Source organism: Palaemon carinicauda, chromosome 37 (assembly GCF_036898095.1).
Source record: "Palaemon carinicauda isolate YSFRI2023 chromosome 37, ASM3689809v2, whole genome shotgun sequence".
Lineage (NCBI taxonomy): Eukaryota > Metazoa > Arthropoda > Malacostraca > Decapoda > Palaemonidae > Palaemon > Palaemon carinicauda.
The window spans coordinates 42168255-42189255 of record NC_090761.1 but is presented as its reverse complement, the minus strand read 5'-3'; the positions used below and the strand labels follow the sequence as shown (position 1 = coordinate 42189255).

Genomic DNA, 21001 nt, shown 5'->3' with positions numbered 1-21001 from the left:
GGCATCTCCCTAGTAACGAGGTTCATCCAGGGCGACTTGAACGTCCTAGCAGATTGTCTCAGTCGGAAAGGTCAAGTAATTCCAACCGAATGGACTCTCCACAAGGATGTGTGCAAGAGACTTTGGGCGACTTGGGGTCAACCCACCATAGATCTCTCTGCAACCTCGCTGACCAAGAGGCTTCCAATCTATTGCTCTCCAGTCCCGGACCCAGCAGCAATACATATAGATGCCTTCCTCCTAGATTGGTCACATCTGGATCTTTACGCATTCCCACCATTCAAGATTGTCAACAAGGTACTGCAGAAGTTCGCCTCTCACGAAGGGACAAGGTTGACGTTAGTTGCTCCCCTCTGGCCCGCGAGAGAATGGTTCACCGAGGTACTTCGATGGTTAGTAGACGTTCCCAGAAGTCTTCCTCTAAGAGTAGACCTTCTACGTCAGCCACACGTAAAGAAGGTACACCAAAGCCTCCACGCTCTTCGTCTGACTGCCTTCAGACTATCGAAAGACTCGAGAGCTAGAGGCTTTTCGAAGGAGGCAGCCAGTGCGATTGCTAGAGCAAGGAGAGCGTCTACCATTAGAGTCTACCAATCGAAGTGGGAAGTCTTCCGAGACTGGTGCAAGTCAGTTTCTGTATCCTCGACCAGTACATCTGTAGCCCAAATAGCTGATTTTCTCTTATACCTTTCAGCTCCCACTATCAAGGGCTACAGAAGCATGTTGGCATCGGTCTTCCGGCATAGAGGCTTAGATCTTTCCAACAATAAAGATCTGCAAGACCTCCTTAAGTCTTTCGAGACCACTAAGGAGCATCGTTTGGCTACTCCTGGGTGGAATTTAGACGTGGTTCTAAGATTCCTCATGTCAGACAGGTTTGAGGCTTTACAGTCAGCCTCCCTGAAAGATCTCACTCTTAAGACACTTTTCCTGGTATGCTTAGCCTCGGCTAAAAGAGTCAGTGAGATTCATGCCTTCAGCAAGAACATCGGATTTTCGTCAGAAAAAGCTACTTGTTCTCTGCAACTTGGTTTTCTAGCCAAAAATGAGCTACCTTCTCGGCCTTGGCCTAAATCTTTCGATATTCCCAGCTTATCGGAGATCGTAGGCAATGAACTAGAAAGAGTCTTATGCCCTGTTAGAGCTCTTAAGTTCTACTTAGCTCGTACTAAACCTTTACGAGGCCAATCTGAAGCTTTATGGTGTTCGGTTAAGAAACCATCCTTGCCTATGTCAAAGAATGCTTTGTCATACTTTATCAGATTGTTAATACGAGAAGCTCATTCACACCTGAGTGAGGAAGACCGATCTTTGCTTAAGGTTAAGACGCACGAGGTTAGAGCTGTAGCAACTTCCGTGGCCTTTAAGCAAAATAGATCTCTGCAAAGTATAATGGACGCAACCTATTGGAGAAGTAAGTCAGTGTTCGCGTCATTTTACTTGAAAGATGTCCAGTCTCTTTACGAGAACTGCTACACACTGGGACCATTCGTAGCAGCGAGTGCAGTAGTGGGTGAGGGCTCAACCACTACAATTCCCTAATTCCATATCCTTTTAATCTGTCTCTTGAAATGTTTTAATGTTGTTTTTATGGGTTGTCCGGAAGGCTAAGAAGCCTTTCGCATCCTGGTTGATTTGGCGGGTGGTCAAAGTCATTTCTTGAGAGCGCCCAGATTAGGGGTTTGATGAGGTCCTGTTGTATGGGTTGCAGCCCTTGATACTTCAGCTCCTGGGGGTCTGTCAGCATCCTAAGAGGATCGCTGGGCTCCGTAAGGAAGACGTACTTACAAGGCAGAGTAATCGTCTAAGTCGACTTCCTTACCAGGTACCTATTTATTTTGGTTTTGTTATATTGATAACTGTCAAAATGAAATAAAAAACTCTTAGCTTATACGATGTAAACATATTTAACTGGTCTCTACCCACCTCCTTGGGTGTGAATCAGCTATTATATATTCACCGGCTAAGTTAAATATTTAAAAATGATATTTTAATTATAAAATAAATTTTTGAATATACTTACCCGGTGAATATATAAATTAAACGACCCTCCCTTCCTCCCCAATAGAGACGCAGTCGGATGAGAAGAAATTGAGTCTTTGTTTACATCGAGAGTGGTATCTGGCCGACAGTTGGCGCTGGTGGGCACACCCGCAACCTGTATAGCGATCGCTGGCGAGTTTTTACTGTTTTTTGTCTGTCGAGCAACAGAGTTGCAGCTATTATATATTCACCGGGTAAGTATATTCAAAAATTTATTTTATAATTAAAATATCATAATTACTGAAAGAAAACACGAGGTTGAACAAGCACTTGAAGACATTAATATACTTAACACTAGGTCAACTACGTATGGAAATTTTGTTGCAAACTTTGCAAACAAAATGATCAGAGAAGAGGCGGCAAACAAAATTCAGACATTGGTGGCTGACATTGAAACAGGAAAAATTGGAAAACTAAAACTAAAGATAATCATATGCAATATGGATAATGATGGAGATGGTGTAGTAAATGCTTTGATTAAAAAAATCGCTGCCTGGACCAAATCCAGAATATAGAAGAGAAGATAAGTTTAGTCCTGAAGAAAACTGCCGGGGGGGGGGATCCACCCACTATGTGCTGAAATGTGATCCTGAAGTTCGGAGGGCTATTCATAATGGGGACAAAGTTTTGTTACGATGGGGTATCTATAACATACGTGATAGGTACCACGTGATTACCTGCTACCACTGTCAGAGGTATTGATATCTTGAAAAAGATTGCAAGTCTAAGAATGATGATAAAGTCTGTGTGAAATGTTCAGGAAAAAATTCCACCAAGGAGTGTAATTCGCAAGTGTCAAAGTTTATAAACTGCACAAAGTTAAACAAATCAAGTGACCACATAATAAATTCTAGAGACTGCGAAGCTTATGACTTGGAATTGAAAAGACTAGCAGAAAATACTGATCATGGTTACTAAGAATGTCATAAACTGTGGCTATGTAAATATACAATCTGTAGGTAATAAAACTATTCAAATTCGAGAATTGATGAATAAGAAATATTTGGATATGCTAGCATTATCTGAAACATGGTTAAATAACTTGGACAAGGCAAAGATCACTGAAATGACGCCCCCCCACACGCCTTCTTTCATATACCGAGAGAAGGTAGGTCTGGTCGGGGTGTTGCACTCTTTATTCATAAGTTACTCAAATCTCAAAATGTTGAAAAGAACTAGTGTAACAAGCTTTGAATCTATAAAAATAAATTTTATGCCAAAAAACAGAAAAATATCCTTTTTAACAATCTACAAACCTCCTAGAACAAACACTAGTATTTTTTTTACTACAGTGACGATTTAACAGTAAATGAACAATACGCGATATGAAACGTTAAATACTCTGAATGAACAAGGTAAAACAACAGTGGAGAGAGTGGGGTTGCCCTGCTGTATGGGACCGGAAAAGTAGCCGTCAAAGTAAAAGTAAAGTAAAGTAATTGTTTTAGTATTTTGTTACCTTACAAGTGTACTGTACATTTTCTTTTAAATGGTAGACAAGAGCTTCGTGAGTGGCTCATGCCATCTTGCCCATACACTGTTGACATTGCTTGATGACTACCATGAACTTGAGCTCAGCTTGTGGACGGGAAGCGGCAAATGTTTGCAGGGAGGTCAACCTTTAGGTGTTGGACAACTTCCCTTTCGAGGGAAAATTAACCTCCTCCAAGTTTTGGACAACTTCCCCTTCTGAGGAGGGAGAGTTGCCCTTCACCTTTGATGGACAGCAATTTTCACACAGGCGGGGAGAATTGACATCATCATTCTTTGGAGATATCTTCATTCGCCGGACGTCACGGGAAAGGTAGATAGAGACATAGTCCTATCCAGCGACCTTTGCAGATAAGGTTTTCCTTCTTCTTGCTTCTGCCTCTGTCCTCCATAGTTCGGTATGAACTCGGGAGTCTTCCTTCGAGAACTGATCGGAACACTAACTTGGTTTCGATTTCCGATTCATTATGATCTCCGCCTCACTCCATTATAACTTCTGATAAAAACGGTCTCATAAGACAACCCTCAAAAGTTTTCACTTATATGCCTTATGGACCAGTGGATGGAATAAACGCATTCTTTCGTTTACGAACAAGGGCAACAGATTTGAAAGATCTCTTCTCCTCGCTAGTTATCTGTTCATGAACATTTTAATATTCACAAAGCTATAGCTACTCGTGGGATGTAATCCAGTCAGGGGCATAGAGGAAGCGCTCTAGCCTAATCTGAAGTTTCAGAGATTTTCTATCTCTAGACTCTGGAGGTAATAGACACCGAGTCTCTAGTGTCCCTGAGGGTCTGTCTCCTCGCTCAACTTGCCTTCCTGTCACCGCCTTTGCAGGCTCCCTCGAGACTTGTGTAAGAGCAATTTAGATGCAGCATTCCCGGGAGTATCTGTCGGGAAGGCTAAACATGGCCAACCCAGAGGTTGACTTTGGTGTTGCACGATCAGCGCGCTTACGATGATGCTCCCCTTCAACGTGAGTTAACTTAGTCGGTGGAGGGGTTGTAAAGTCTGGAAACATCATCTGGTTGTTCTCAAGGGGTAACACCTTTCTTTCCCACAAATTAGGATATCTTTCAGGATCTCCTCCGCTTGGGGCTTTAAGAAGAGTCTTGGTTTCATCCATTCCTTTCTCTAGCCCCACGGAGTGCGGCTCGGAATGGGACGATGATGTAGTTCAAAGACTGGGGGCAGGTGTGATATCTCTACTGTGGTTTCTTAGGACTCGTCTCTTCTTCAACTATAGCTCATCCAACCAGCATGATTCGTTCAGTCACTGTAGCGATTCCCAGGCTGGATCACACAGGACCTCTTGTAAAACTCCCATGGAAGTATGAACAAGTAACATTCACGTAACCCTGACTCATGAACAGGTAATCCAAGTTGACGATGAGCTTTCTCCTGCAAAAGCTGTTTTGTGAACCCCAGGTGAGCGAGTGGACTCCAGATGCAGAATAATACAATACACAGGTTTGGCAGGAAAAGCAGATACCAATTCACCTGTTGAGATGCAGGGTGAATTTTCCTGACATTCTATGCGAACCCAATCGTTCGCATGTACATCCGAACTTAAGGCTTTGGCATAAATGCGTGAGTTCATTTTTACATCACAAAGTCACAAGAGAGGGAATATCACCTCGTGACAGGAGTGTCCCTCAGGGAGGGGAACATGTCCAACAATGGGGTCTACAGACTTCTAAAGTTGACTCTTGCTTGCAGAAAGGCATTGGTAGGCTGGATACTGTACCAATTGTCAACCTCTCTTCCTTAAACAAGTTTGTTTAACAAACTTGCTTTGTGATGGAGACAGCAGACACATGTCAGATAAACAGTCAGACCCGAGGACTTAATGTCAACACTAGAATGGGGATGTTTCCGCCAATTCCAGTTCATCCGTCTTTAAGGAAGTTTTAAGAGTCATCCGAGACGATCGACAAAACCAGTTTCCTTAGCGTCAACCAGGACTCGCAGTAAAGCTTTCATCTATTAAGACACCAGGCCAATTGGCTATTTCTAGCAGACTCGGGAACTTCCCTTCTCCAACGCCGAGCCAGGCTTCTCAAGTTTTGCCGCAATCTGAGGGTTGTGGCAAAATCTCAAGAGTTCATCCCTTCAGCTAACACAAAACTGGTTTACCTAGGAATGCTACAAGACATTAGACTAGGAAGCCTTTCCATCTGAGAGCAACAAAGAGACTAAAGGAGACGTAAGGCCCCTTCTTACTACTAGTCTCTCTACCAGTACATTGGTGACTCCATCTAATAGGCTGCCTGTCTGCAGGGAAGTTCCTGGTGACCAACCTATAACAACACATATGGCCTCTCCAGTGGTAACTGGGACCAAGTCCAATTAGACCCAGCAAGAATCCACCGAACCTTCAGGACTAGAGCACAGAAAGATCAGAAGCGGTGGACATCGAATGTTAACCTCCTCAAGGGGTAGAGTTTCTCTTCCCCCCAGCAGGGGGGAGAGAGAGAGAGGGGTTGGCTCTTCTGCAGCATCACTTGGCCTCAGGGCTCTGGTCCAAGTCCGAAGGATCCCGGCACATAATCCTCTTGGGTGAGGTATCAATTTTGGCACTGCAACAGTTTCATTACCTCTGGGCAGTTCCCTGCGTGGTGTTGATGAGCAACAATACCACAGTGATGTCTAGGAGAAAGCTCCCGCTCTACCGCTCTCCAGTACTCAACAAGGCAGGTTCTTCCACCAACTAAGCAATGACCCTCACAGCCCTACTATGGCATCATGCTGAATGGTCTCTGGACCTTCTTCAGCTGCAAACAGAAGTCCTGAGAGAACTCCCTCTATGTCACAAAATACCCAGACAACCACGCATAAACTGTACCACAAACCTGTGGAGTCCCTATGTCTTCATGCTGGAAGGTTTTGTAGCATCGCCCAAGAAAAGAGAGGTTTTTTGCAATACATTGCAAAAGGGAAGTTTGGATACCTCCAGTAATTTTCAGCTGCTGTGTACCAGGCTAAGTGGCCAGTCATCTGTGGTTGGGGTCGTGGAAGGTGTATCTTTCACTTTGATACCATTTATTCCAGCAATAGCGGTTCTTCTTGTATATCTTTGGGAAGAAGAAACTCCTTTCAGTCCTGGCGGTGAAAGGCTATCGCTCAGCCTTGAGACTGGCCTTTAGATTGAAAAGAGTTCATCTAATCTTTCATCATCATTGGAGTTGTCTCAACTCATACGGAGTTTCGAGCTTACCTGCCCTCAGTCGGAAGTTAGACCACCTCCATGGAATGTGGTTCGTGTTCTGCAGTCTCCAAAGGATTTCCCTATAAAGTGTTATGCCAGACATCAGATCTTCATCTGACCCTAAACGGTCTTTCCTACTCGCTTTGGCCAAGGGAGTAGGTGAACTTCATGGTCTTTTCTACGACATTCTCCCATCCAAGGGGATGGAGATAGGTAATCCTCTGGTTCTTCCCTGATCTTATCGCAAGACTCAAGATCCGGCAGTAACGAAATCTAGATTCGGACATTTCCGTACTGAGAATCACTGTAACGTAACTGATGATCCAGATTATTGGCTACTATGCCCAGGTAGGGCTCTGAGGTGTCACCTCAAACGTACTTCAGGAGCTCGTCCGCGAGTGAACAAATTATCAGGAGGGTTGAAAACAACTCTCAGAGCTCTCCTACAGGAGTGGGTACTTACCTGTTCATTCCCAGAGCGTTCTCCTGTGTGCGTACATCTACAGGAACAAGCCCTCACTTGAGGGCTCTTGTAGATGAGCATGTTCTTAAATTTTTGGGCGCCCTCCTGCAGGAACATGCCCTTACCTCTATGCTCACCCTCTTCTGAGAGTGCACATTCACTTTATATTAAGGCCCGGAACTTGATAGTTCTATATTTGTCAAAGTATTTCACAAGGTGATAGATTACACACCGAGAACGTTCCTTACCAGGATATATGTATCTGATGCGGTTCAGCTGCTCACACAAGATGTGATTTCTGACTAACTGTGCTCTTTTCTCACAAGAACTGCCGATAGGAATAAGGGCCTTGCCCTTCTTTCCACTTTCTGTTAGATCACTTCTTCCCTTTCAGGAGCAAAAGAGAAAAGTTACGTATCGAGAGTTGTCCCTTTGTGAACAGACACTAGTACACGCTGCAGTGTCCTCAATTGAATGTTGTTACTTCAACCATATAAGAAAGAGACCTTTGAAATGTCGAGTCGACATAGCTGCATGTTTCTACAGTATCTCTAACTCAGTACGAGTGGATGGTATATACCAAGACAAGCAATACGTACATACTAAGATTATACCCTACACTGAGGTACTAGTCCCTACATTTACCCCATATGGAAAGAACTCATTACCTGGTAGCTTAGCTTGCAAGCAAACTGCCCAAAGCCATATAAAAATGGTGCAACCAAACACTTTTAGCAAATCTTTAACAGGTTAATTAAAAAAGAAATAATTTTGGTCTAAGGGAGTTGTTAAAGAGTTTGTAATTCATTGAGAGGAGTGATATAAGGTGGAGAATACCATCTCGGCACATAAGGGATAAGTAGTTGTTAAGAGGTACTTACTTGAGCAAGAGGAGGAATAAAAGGATCCAGGCTACTGTCTTGATCTTCTGCCTTAAAATCTTGTTTGAAAGAGCAGCTAGAAATGCTGGAGGGTCTAGAGTTATTGATGAAAATGCTAGTATAACTCTAAAGAAAGAGGCTTTGAAATTAGTCATTAGGCTTATATGTTGTGCTCAGGTACAGTCGCTGGAAGTATCAGTGGTCAACCTTTTGTGGCAATAATAATAACTCATATTCATTCCCCTCGCTTGGGGCACAGCATCTGAAGACCTTGTCAGCTAAATCTCTTCGTCTGCAGGTTTGCCCCTTATTGTTTGTAGCTAGAATGTGCTTATATATTCCATTACATCCTCAATCTCCTTACGTGGGGGAGTTGGGACGTCTGGTCCCCATTGTGTATGATCACAAACCTGTTGAATATACATACCCCATGACATTCACAGTTACATTCTTACTCTCAAAATCACTTTCGCATGGGCCGTCAACTCGCTGATATTGATAGGCCATTGGTTTACGAGATGTCAGGATGCTCATCCCTTGCATTATCATGCTCTGATGCAGTGCTTCCAGGTCAAAATAATTTCTGCCAGTTAAAAGCACTTCCATCCACCTTAGAGTGAGTCTCCTATGTAAGGAACGAGGGTTTGTATTTGTTTCGGAACAAATGACAAATTTGGAAGTAATTTGTATTTTCCTAACATTACAAACCAGAGTTCTTTACACATACTTTACAAGCTATCATCTACCCTCAGAGAAAGTCCTGGCTGCAATCAAAGTGAAGAAGGTATGAGCGAGCTGGGGGATGGTGCATCTCCCCGGTACCACTGGTAACAACTGGAATGGTTGTTTGACACTTAGTTAAAAGTGTTTATAGCCCTATCCCAGCTTGTGCTAATGTCTTCTACATAAAGAACTTTGGTTTGTATAGTCAGGAAATTACCCAAATTTGTCATTTTGTGCTTTACTCATTGATTTTACTTATGAAGAGGGCAGCGATTGTTCCTGTGCTACATAATAATGGTTTAGGTTACGGAGGAAATTTGATTTTATATGGAAACAATATTTTTTTTTATTTGTCTTATAAAAGCAGTTAAAGGTCAAAGACTAGTTGGAAGATATAGCAAGGAAGAATTGATTTTTATTAGAGAAGTTTTCCTGATATACAGTACTCTTGTTCAAGTAGCTTTTGATCAGAAGGGATACGTAAATGTTAATATATAGTACTTCATTGTTACAAGAATAGAAAATTAATAATTTTTCTTTATTTCAGATATGTTGCACTGAGAAGTTTAAGCACTTCATGTGATTCCCTATTCTCCTCGCAGGCTCAGAGCCAAATCGATCCTAAATGGCTTGCTGATACAGAGAGATCAAGAAGTTTCAGGTAGATAATAAATTTTTTTTGCATTCCTCGGAATAGCATATGCTCTATTAATACCACAGACTGCTGAAATGTAATGATTTCATTTCAGTTTGTTAATAGTAATACTGTACAGTACAAAGAAATTTAAGTCTTTAAAAGAAAAACAAGATTACCAGTGATGAGCCATGTAAGTGGCAACTACTATAGTAATTGTTCTTACATAAACATACAAACACTCATCCTTTAATAAAGGAGATTACTTTGGTGCGAGCTAGAATCGGTGGTTTAAAATGGGTAACGAGCATTTAGCTGACTGGTTCCCCCTTGCAATTAGTTTTCTCTTCAGTTTTGCTTCAATCTCTGTGCTGTTTGCATCTGTGTGGTAGCATTCTTCAAAGCTGTGGATCCTTTTTTCTAATGCTGTTGTGGTTATTGACTGGGGAGTGGAAACAAGAAATTTGTGTTTGGCGAAGGAAGGGATAGGTGCTGCAACAGTGTTGTGCTTCTTGCGTGTCGAGGGCATGTCTTTAGGCAGGCATCCCCTTGTGTCGAGTATCGATCTTGACCACTGGTGCAATGATAGGCATATGTCCTGAAGGAAAAGAAGCACTCTAGCCCTTCATTGTGATCTGACTGGGCAACGCCCAAGAAGACAACGGTGGAGCTCGCTGCACTGCTTCCCCCGAATGGAATATTTCTGTTGGTTGCTGCTCCTCCTGTGCTTATGCCCATGGATCAGTCCCCAGGAGTATGCTGCATGGAATAGGAAAGCATGGATTGAAATTGGCATCTTTTTCAGGTTTCAATGGTGTGCAAAAGGCCTAAGGAAGGCCTGGACTGCGTTAGGTCTTTCAGGTAGGCCCTCTGTGGCTGCTTTGAAGGAGTTGGTTGTTAAGGCTGCCTGTCCTCTAGTACCCTCCGTGAAGGTTATTGTTCACATGGCACCAGCCATTGAAGAGGTGGTGGTGCCCTCAGTGTCAGTAAATCCGTGGTCTGTTATGTCTGGTTTGGTTACCTCTGGCTGGGTGGGTAAGGTGCTGGGGTCAGAAGAGGTGGACAGTAACCAGCGTCCCCGTCCTGTGCCATGGCACCGGGGTCCCGGCTACCTTGATAGCCGTGGCTGGGCAATTGGCGCCAGCTACCCCAGTAGCTAGGCCTGGTCATGTAGCCTCAGCTGATCCATCTACTCCGATAGTCATTCGGAACAGATGGGGTTGTAGTTCTGTTTGTTTCTGGGATGATGATGAGGCTGAAGAGACATCCATGACTCTTCCTCCCCTATTTCATGAACTTGCTCCGGGAAGAGAGGGTGGGACTATTTGATGCAGTACTAGATGGTTTGTGCTCTCTAGTACCCAGAGAATATGGAGTGGAGAGCTCTCTTTTTCTTTGTATCCACAGACACGAGACCGTTGGTGTCTTTTTGCCCTGACTTGTGGTGCCGGGTGCCCAATCTGCCTCATTTAGCTTTATTGTGTTTTGTGCCAGGAGTTTTCCCATGACCCCAGACTTGCTTGGGCCTTCGTCTGTATCCGATTATGTGTCTGGTTATGTTTTGGAGAATGGAACGCACGTACAGTCGGTCCTCGTTATTCGCGGTAGTTAGGTTACAGAGACAGGCACGATAAGGGGATTTTGGCAAATAAATATGCCACTAGGGTGGTGTAACTCTTAACCTAAAAAAGTCACAGCCCCTTACCACGAGCTGGTGCCCAAGCTGATGATTAACACAGTAAATACTGCCTAATATTGTTTTTATTTGGTTTCTACCACAGTTTATAATCATATGTAGTGTACAGTACATGTGCACACATATACACTATATACTGGATGTAATAAGGCTACAGTTCAGTACAGTATTGTGCTACAGTGAACCCTCGCTACTTCGCGGTTCGACCATCGCGGATTCACCACTTCGCGGATTTTTTCCATAACCCATATATATACAGTAATATATATATATATATATGTATGCATGTATTTATGTATATATGTAGGTATGTATATGTGTATACATATAAATATATATATATATATATATACACACACACACACACATATATATATATATATATATATATATATATATATATATATATATATATATATATATATATATATATATATATATATATATATATATATATATATATATATATCTAAAGTAGGAAGATGTGATGTAGTTCTAAGGGAAAAGTATGGGAAATATGTCTGGGTAATAAGCAAAGCTCTACCTCCAGTTTGTTTCTACATTATGATCAGAGATAAATGTAAACAAAATATTGGTTGCCATTTTTTATCGTGCTTTTTAGCATGTTTAGGAAATGCATGATATAAAATCACCTTTAATATTTGTGCCTGTTTTAGTTTAGGGTACTGTAGTACATGCATTAAGTGTTCTGTACATTAAAGGGTAGTTTGTTAACAGTACTACGTACAAGGGAAGGTTTTAAAAGTCTGAATATACATGTTGAATAAATAGGTAAATATGGTGTCACTACTTCGCGGATTTTCACCTATCGCGGCCGCGACTGGAACCTATCTACCGCGATAAACGAGGGTTCACTGTAATGTAAATATTTACCGAGTTGTCGTCATTCCCTTACTGTTCTGTATAACAAAACCGTTGTTCCTATCTTTTAATTTTTAAATATTTAACATAGCCGGTGAATATATAATAGCTGCAACTCTGTTGCTCGACAGACACATACATAAAAAACTCGCCAGCGATCGCTATGCAGGTTGCGGGTGTGCCCACCAGCGCCAACTGTCGGCCAGATACCACTCTCGATGTAAACAAAACCTTCAATTTCTTCTCTGTCGACGTGTCGACAAGACGTACTTTACTCGCTGTTGAACCTGGAGTTTTTCCCATCATATTTGGTGAAGTACTTTAATTTGGTTTGAGCTTTCGCAGTACAGGTGTTTTTCTTCAAATAAATCCTTAAACTCTTTTTTGAATCAGATTAATTGTTGATGACTTAGATCGTTTTTTGGAATTTTCCCTTGACTAATTCAAAATGGCTGACCCTTCTCAAGTTCCCAAGTTTCGAAAGTGTAATGCTAGTGACTGTCATAGGCGTCTTCCAAAGGCTTCTCTCGACCCTCACACTGTTTGTTCCAATTGTCGGGGTAAAACCTGTCAATTGGAAGATCGGTGTGAGGAATGCGTGGGCCTTTCGGAATTCGATTTTATCGAATTTGATAAATATACACGCAGACTAGAGAGAGATAGGGTAAGGAGAAGTTCTTCTAGGTCGGTAGATTTTTCCTCTCCACATGCCCCTGAACCTATTCCTTCCCCTGTAGTGGTTGTTCCTAACCCCCCTCCTAGCACTCAGGAACCGTCTATGGCAGACATGATGCGTGATATTCATGCCTTGGGGGAGAGAGTTGAGGCTTTAGCAAGTGACCGAAATCAACTCATGGCGGACGTAAAGGAACTCAAGTGCCAAAGTGCCACGAAGGATAGTGTCAAAGTGCCTAGTGTTACGCAAAGTGTTGTGAACAGTGTTGCGACCGAGGGTTCGTCTGTTCGTGCCTGTCGTCCACCTAGTCCGGGACCTCTTGCAAGCTCCCAAGCCCAGGGGAGAAGCAATGTCGTACGACTTATGGGTTCGAGAGGCCTTGATCAGCGAACAGACGTTCCCTCTTTGGTATCAGGCGGATCTCGTCAAGATCGCCCCTACCAAAGTAAGACGAGAGAGCCCATTTTTACCTCGTCGTCCGAAGGTGTTTCACGTAAGAAACCTTGGACCAAGGTCTCTAGACCTTTAAAGCGTAAGTCGGTCCCTTCAGGACAAGTCCAACGTCCCGGATGTAGCCACTGGGACAGTTCGGACCCGTTGCCGTCATCTGATGACTGCTCGCCGCCTAAGAGAGGCAAAGTTGTGCCGTCTCATTCGCTAACCCCGTCTGTTACCGCACCTGCTTCCGTAGACCCTAAATGGGTGTTGCTGCAAGACATGCAGTCTAAGCTTGCGTCCTTGATGGAGGACTACAACGCTGAGAAGGTTTCCGTTGTACCTACTGGCCATCAGCCATCCAAGCGTTCGGTTGTGCGTCCTGTTGACGTGGATGTAGCTTTCTCGCGTCAACCAGTTGGTGTGGTACCTCCACCGATGCGACCCAGTGTGGATTTCCAGCCGCACGTTGACGTTAGGCAACGCACTGATGCGATTGGTGACGTTCAGGACGTTCATCAACCATCAGAGTTGACTTGTTTTGACGCGGTGCGTCAACCTCCGCAACCCGGTATGGTGTTGACTGCACAACCCAGACGGTCTAAACAGTCTCGGGTGGACGCTGTGCGTCCTCGCGCACCTGTTGTTGTTGACAGTTCCCAGACTGTTCAGCAGTTCCAGGACGCTGCGTCCGGCTCCGTCACGCATGCACCAGTGCGACCGGACTCTGCGAGTCAAACGTTGCCTACACCTTTGCCGTTTTCTCATCAGTTATCGGATGAGGAACTGTCAGATGAGGACGTTGCTGAACCACAGCCTGAGGATCAGCCTTCAGAACTAGATGAGCCTAAAGCAGTTCAACCATCCTTGGACTTTAGAAAAGTCATGGCTGTTTTTAAAGAGTTGTTCCCTGATCACTTTATTTCTGTGGCTCCTCGTTCGCCGCCGTCAGAGTTTGTCTTAGGCGTTCCTGCTACCATGCCTGCCTTTACTAAACTCGTTCTCTCTCGCTCATCCAAGAGAGCTTTACGGCTGTTAGGCGATTGGTTAGAGACCAAGAGGAGTTTAGGGAAGACGGCTTTTGCCTTCCCCCCGTCTGGTATGCCACGGGAGAAGTTCTCGGCTTGGGAGTTCCTGCCTCTGGCCAGGGCGACTTCTCAAGTCTTGTAGACTCTCCCCGCCGCCTTGCCATGAGACGCTCGAAGATTTGTTGGTCACCCTCGGACCTGGACCACCTTCTTAAAGGCATATTTAGGGCGTTTGAAGTCTTTAACTTCCTGGACTGGTGTTTGGGGGCCTTGAGTAGGAAAATCTCATCTGCCGATAGGGATGTTTCCTTACTCATTATGTCTTGCATGGACAAGGCCGTCCGTGATGGGTCCAACGAGCTTGCCGCTTCATTCACGTCCGGAGTCGTGAAGAAACGAGAGTCTCTGTGCTCTTTTCTGTCAGCAGGAGTGACGCCATGCCAAAGATCTGAGTTACTCTTTGCGCCCTTGTCTAAGTGCTTGTTTCCTGAAGTCTTGGTTAAGGAAATTGCCTTGTCTTTAGTGCAGAAGGACACCCACGATTTAGTTGCGTCCTCGGCTCGCAAAGCTCCCCCTTTGCCTGCCTTGTCTGCTAGACCTAGGATAGACACTCCAGCGTCCAGGTTTATCCCGCCCTTTCGTGGCAGAGCCTCCAGCAGGGGAGGTGCTCGTGCCGAAGGGAAGAGAGGGAAGAGGAAAGGATCCAAGTCCTCTAAGGGCAGAGTCTGACTGCCCGCAACTTCAGACAGCAGTAGGTGCCAGACTCAAGAACTTCTGGCAAGCCTGGGAGAAGAGAGGCGCAGATCAACAATCTGTGAGGTTGCTCAGAGAGGGGTACAAAATCCCTTTTGTACGCAGACCTCCTCTAGCGACGTCCCCCATCGATCTCTCTCCCAGGTACAGAGAGGAAGAAAAGAGACAAGCCCTGAAACTGGAAGTGTCTTTTTGCTAGAGAAGGGAGCGGTGGTCAAAGTCTCGGACCTTCAATCACCGGGGTTTTACAACCGTCTCTTCCTAGTATCAAAGAAGACAGGAGGTTGGAGACCGGTGCTAGACGTCAGTGCTCTGAATGTCTTTGTCACAAAGACGAAGTTTTCCATGGAGACCACAAAGTCAGTCCTAGCAGCGGTCAGAAAGGAAGACTGGATGGTCTCTCTAGACCTAAGGGACGCCTACTTCCACATCCCCATTCACTCTGACTCCCAACCTTTTCTGAGATTCGTCTTCGACGATGTGGTGTACCAGTTTCGGGCCCTGTGCTTTGGCCTAAGCACAGCTCCTCTCGTGATTACGAGGCTTATGAGGAATGTGGCAAAATTCCTCCATTTATCGGACATCCGAGCCTCCCTTTATTTGGACGACTGGCTTCTCAGAGCCTCTTCCAGTCATCGCTGTCTGAAGGATCTCAATTGGACTCTAGATCTGACCAAGGAATTGGGACTCCTAGTCAACTTGGAAAAGTCACAGCTGGTCCCATCCCAAACTATTCTGTATTTAGGGATGGAGATTCACAGTCAAGTTTTTCGGGCTTTTCCGTCGGCCCCCAGAATAGATCAAGCCCTGCTCTCCATCCAGAAGATGTTGAAGAAAGAACGCTGCTCAGTCAGGCTTTGGATAAGTCTGGTAGGTACGCTGTCATCCCTGGAGCAATTTGTCTCGCTAGGAAGGCTACACCTTCGACCTCTTCAATTCCATCTGGCTTTTCACTGGAAAAAGGACAAGACGCTAGAGGCGGTCTCGATCCCGATTTCCGAAAAGATAAAGTCTTGTCTGACTTGGTGGAAGGACAATATCAGCCTACGAGAGGGTCTTCCCCTGGCAGTTCAGAAACCCAACCATGTTCTCTTCTCGGACGCATCGGACTTGGGCTGGGGCGCGACGCTGGACGGTCGGGAATGCTCAGGTCTGTGGAACTCGAGTCAGAGGAGCATGCATATCAACAGCAAGGAGCTTTTGGCGGTTCATCTGGCCTTGATAAGCTTCGAGAATCTCCTTCGAGGCAAGGTGGTGGAGGTCAACTCGGACAACACCACGGCCTTGGCGTACATTTCCAAACAGGGAGGTACCCACTCATTGACTCTGTACGAGATCGCAAGGGACCTGCTCATCTGGTCAAAAGATCGAGGCATCTCCCTAGTAACGAGGTTCATCCAGGGCGACTTGAACGTCCTAGCGGATTGTCTCAGTCGGAAAGGTCAAGTAATTCCAACCGAATGGACCCTCCACAAGGATGTGTGCAAGAGACTTTGGGCGACTTGGGGTCAACCCACCATAGATCTCTTTGCAACCTCGCTGACCAAGAGGCTTCCAATCTATTGCTCTCCAGTCCCAGACCCAGCAGCAATACATATAGATGCCTTCCTCCTAGATTGGTCACATCTAGATCTTTACGCATTCCCACCATTCAAGATTGTCAACAAGGTACTGCAGAAATTCGCCTCTCACGAAGGGACAAGGTTGACGTTAGTTGCTCCCCTCTGGCCCGCGAGAGAATGGTTCACCGAGGTACTTCGATGGCTGGTAGACGTTCCCAGAAGTCTTTCTCTAAGAGTAGACCTTCTACGTCAGCCACACGTAAAGAAGGTACACCAAAGCCTCCACGCTCTTCGTCTGACTGCCTTCAGACTATCGAAAGACTCTCGAGAGCTAGAGGCTTTTCGAAGGAGGCAGCCAGTGCGATTGCTAGAGCAAGGAGAGCGTCTACCATTAGAGTTTACCAATCGAAGTGGGAAGTCTTCCGAGACTGGTGCAAGTCAGTTTCCGTATCCTCGTCCAGTACCTCTGTAGCCCAAATAGCTGATTTTCTCTTATACCTGAGAAAAGTACGATTCCTTTCAGCTCCTACTATCAAGGGCTACAGAAGCATGTTGGCCTCGGTCTTCCGGCATAGAGGCTTAGATCTTTCCAACAATAAAGATCTTCAAGACCTCCTTAAGTCTTTTGAGACCTCTAAGGAACGTCGTTTGGCTACACCTGGGTGGAATTTAGACGTGGTCCTAAGATTCCTCATGTCAGACAGGTTTGAGCCTTTACATTCAGCCTCCATGAAAGATCTCACTCTTAAGACTCTTTTCCTGGTATGCTTAGCCTCGGCTAAAAGAGTCAGTGAGCTTCATGCCTTCAGCAAGAACATCGGGTTTTCGTCAGAAAAAGCTACTTGTTCTCTGCAGCTTGGTTTCCTAGCCAAAAATGAGCTACCTTCTCGTCCTTGGCCTAAATCTTTCGATATTCCCAGCTTATCGGAGATCGTAGGCAATGAACTAGAAAGAGTATTATGCCCTGTTAGAGCTCTTAAGTTCTACTTAACTCGTACTAAACCTTTACGAGGCCAATCTGAAGCGTTATGGTGTTCGGTTAAGAAACCATCCTTGCCTATGTCAAAGAATGCTTTGTCATATTTTATCAGATTGTTAATACGAGAAGCTCATTCACACCTGAGTGAGGAAGACCGATCTTTGCTTAAGGTTAAGACGCACGAGGTTAGAGCTGTAGCAACTTCCGTGGCCTTTAAGCAAAATAGATCTCTGCAAAGTATAATGGACGCAACCTATTGGAGAAGCAAGTCAGTGTTCGCGTCATTTTACTTGAAAGATGTCCAGACTCTTTACGAGAACTGCTACACACTGGGACCATTCGTAGCAGCGAGTGCAGTAGTGGGTGAGGGCTCAACCACTACAATTCCCTAATTCCATATCCTTTTAATCTGTCTCTTGAAATGTTTTAATGTTGTTTTTATGGGTTGTCCGGAAGGCTAAGAAGCCTTTCGCATCCTGGTTGATTTGGCGGGTGGTCAAAGTCATTTCTTGAGAGCGCCCAGATTAGGGGTTTGATGAGGTCCTGTTGTATGGGTTGCAGCCCTTGATACTTCAGCTCCTGGGAGTCTGTCAGCATCCTAAGAGGATCGCTGGGCTCCGTAAGGAAGACGTACTTACAAGGCAGAGTAATCGTCTAAGTCGACTTCCTTACCAGGTACCTATTTATTTTGGTTTTGTTATATTGATAACTGTCAAAATGAAAAAACTCTTAGCTTATACGATGTAAACATATTTAACTCTGGTCTCTACCCACCTCCTTGGGTGTGAATCAGCTACAGTAGGTCCTCGGGTTACGACGGTCCCGACTTACGCGGTTTCGCCGTTACGAACGCGCCCCATAAAAATATAAAAATAATATTAAGCGTCGTTCCGTCTTACACCGTTAGCGTCGTAAGCGACGTAAACAATTGCGAACTAGTTTCTAGCGCGCGGTGGATGAATACGCTTTGCGGTGGTTGTGGGCGAGGAAGACGGCGTCGCTCAGTTCCACTCATACGCCATTTTTGGTTGTGATTGCCTGTTCTTTCTCTCACGTGTTTGATCGTTTTTTTGAACTTTTTGCCCTTCATTATGGCTCCAAAGCGCAAGGCAGATTCTTCTGATGGTAGTGCATCGAAGAAAAGGAAGGCCATCACCATGGAAGTGAAATTAGACATTATTAAGCGGTCTAAAAACGGTGAAACGCCAACGAACATTGGCCGATCGCTTGGCCTTAGCCGTTCGACCGTGGCTACTATCCTTAAAGATAAGGAGCGCATTGTTGAACACGTAAAAGGATCTGCTCCAATGAAAGCAACAGTGATAACGAAACAGCGTAGTGGTTTAATTATCGAAATGGAAAGGTTATTAGTGCTTTGGTTGGAAGATCAAAATCAACGGCGTATTCCAGTGAGCTTAATGGTTATTCAAGAGAAGGCTAAAAGGTTGTTTGAAGCGTTGAAAAAAGAAAGGGGGGGAGAAAGTGAAAGTGAAGAGTTTTCGGCTAGTAGGGGTTGGTTTATGCGATTTAAGGCTCGGGCCAATTACCATAATCTTAAAGTGCAAGGTGAAGCTGCTAGTGGGGATGAGAAAGCAGCAAGTGAATTTCCTAAAGCGTTGGCTGAGATAATTAGGGAGGGGGGTTATTCTGCTTATCAGGTGTTCAATGCGGATGAGACAGGTTTATTCTGGAAGCGCATGCCTATCCGCACGTACATAGCAAAGGAGGAGAAGTCAGCACCCGGTCATAAAGCAGGCAAGGAGAGGCTAACTTTGCTTCTTGGGGGAAATGCTGCTGGCGACTTCAAACTGAAGCCCATGCTGGTCTATCAGGCTGAAAATCCAAGGGCACTCAAGGGAATTTGGAAGAGTCAACTCCCAGTCATTTGGAAGGCAAATAAGAAGGCATGGGTGACACTTGCAGTGTTTGAAGACTGGTTTATCAACCATTTTGTACCTAGTGTGGAGCGGTATTGCGCCCAAAAGGGTATCCCCTTTAAGGTGTTGCTATTGCTGGACAATGCCCCTGGACACCCTGCCCAGCTGGGAGACTTTCACCCTAATGTGAAGGTGGTTTACCTTCCACCTAATACCACGGCCCTTTTACAGCCTATGGACCAGGGAGTGATTGCTTCATTCAAGGCCTACTACCTCTGAAGAACAATTGCTATGGCATTACAGGCAACTGAAACGAAGAAGGACTTGACTCTGAAGGACTTTTGGAAGTCCTACAACATCCTTGATGCTATTAAGAACATTGCTGATTCCTGGGAGGAGGTGAAGGTTACAAACATGAATGGTGTTTGGAGGAAGCTATGTCCTCAATTTGTTAATGATTTTCATGGGTTTGAGGACACAATTGACCATGTTATCAAGAACATTGTTGCCCTGAGTAAGGAAACCGATTTGGAGATGGAGGTTGATGATGTTACGGAGCTGCTAGAATCTCATGGAGAGGAGTTATCTGCTGGGGACTTGATACAACTGGAGAAGCAGATCATAGAGGAAGAGGAAGAAGCCCCCACCCCAGACCCTAAGGCTTTCACAAGGCAGGGCTTGTCAAAAGGTTTTGCCGAGATACAACAAGCATTGGCAACTTTCGAGGCTCAAGATCCCAACATGGACAGGTTCACCAGGGTTTCCAGAGGTGTCATGGACTTACTGCAGTGTTATAAGGAGATTTTGGATGAGAAGAGGATCCTCTCTGTCCAGTCTAACCTGGAGCGGTATTTTAAGAAAGTAGAGAGAACTGCACCCTCTACATCAGCTGCCTCTACTACTCCAGATTTGCCTGCAACAGAGCCTCTACCATCAACCTCAACTGCCTCTATTGCTACAGAGCCTCTGCCATCAACCTCAGCTGCCTCTGCTTCTCCAGCTTCTCCACCACCTCTTGTAGGCTCTTCACCTCCAGACTCGCCTGCCCCAGCTTCTCCAGCATCTTCTGTCTCACTTCCAGAGAATCCTGATTCACCTGCCCCAGTTTCTCCAGCATCTTCTGCACCTTCCTCTCCACAATAAACCAGTCTCTCCGTCCCTTGCAACATCCCTTCCAGTGTGCAAGCCAACCATAGGAATAAGGTATGGAATTGTTCTCTTTTTTTTTATTGATATTTACTTTAATTCATGTGGTAAGGAATTGTTTTCTTTTTTTTTTTATTGATATTTACTTTAATTCATGTGGTAAGGAATTGTTTTCTTTTTTTATTGATATTTACTTTAATTCATGTGGTAAGGAATTGTTTTCTTTTTTTTTATTGATATTTACTTTAATTCATGTGGTAAGGAATTGTTTTCTTTTTTTATTGATATTTACTTTAATTCATGTGGTAAGGAATTGTTTTCTTTTTTTTTATTGATATTTACTTTAATTCATGTGGTAAGGAATTGTTTTCTTTTTTTATTGATATTTACTTTAATTCATGTGGTAAGGAATTGTTTTCTCTTTTTCTAATATTGTTTTTATGTCATTTGATACATTTTATTATAGTACAGTATACAGTAATACTTTACAGTACAGTACAGTACGTATATTTATGGTGTT

General features: G+C 44.4%; 1 protein-coding gene across 2 annotated transcripts in view; it reads left to right on the top strand.

Annotated features, from left to right (window-relative positions):
- LOC137629596 (mitochondrial fission regulator 2-like) overlaps positions 1–21001 on the top strand; it is a 90617-nt gene that overhangs the window by 40959 nt on the left and 28657 nt on the right. For both annotated transcript variants that reach the window (XM_068361053.1, XM_068361052.1), the window contains exon 3: positions 9361–9474. In XM_068361053.1, the coding sequence (XP_068217154.1) occupies positions 9361–9474 (114 nt within the window). The remainder of the gene's footprint in view (positions 1–9360; positions 9475–21001) is intronic.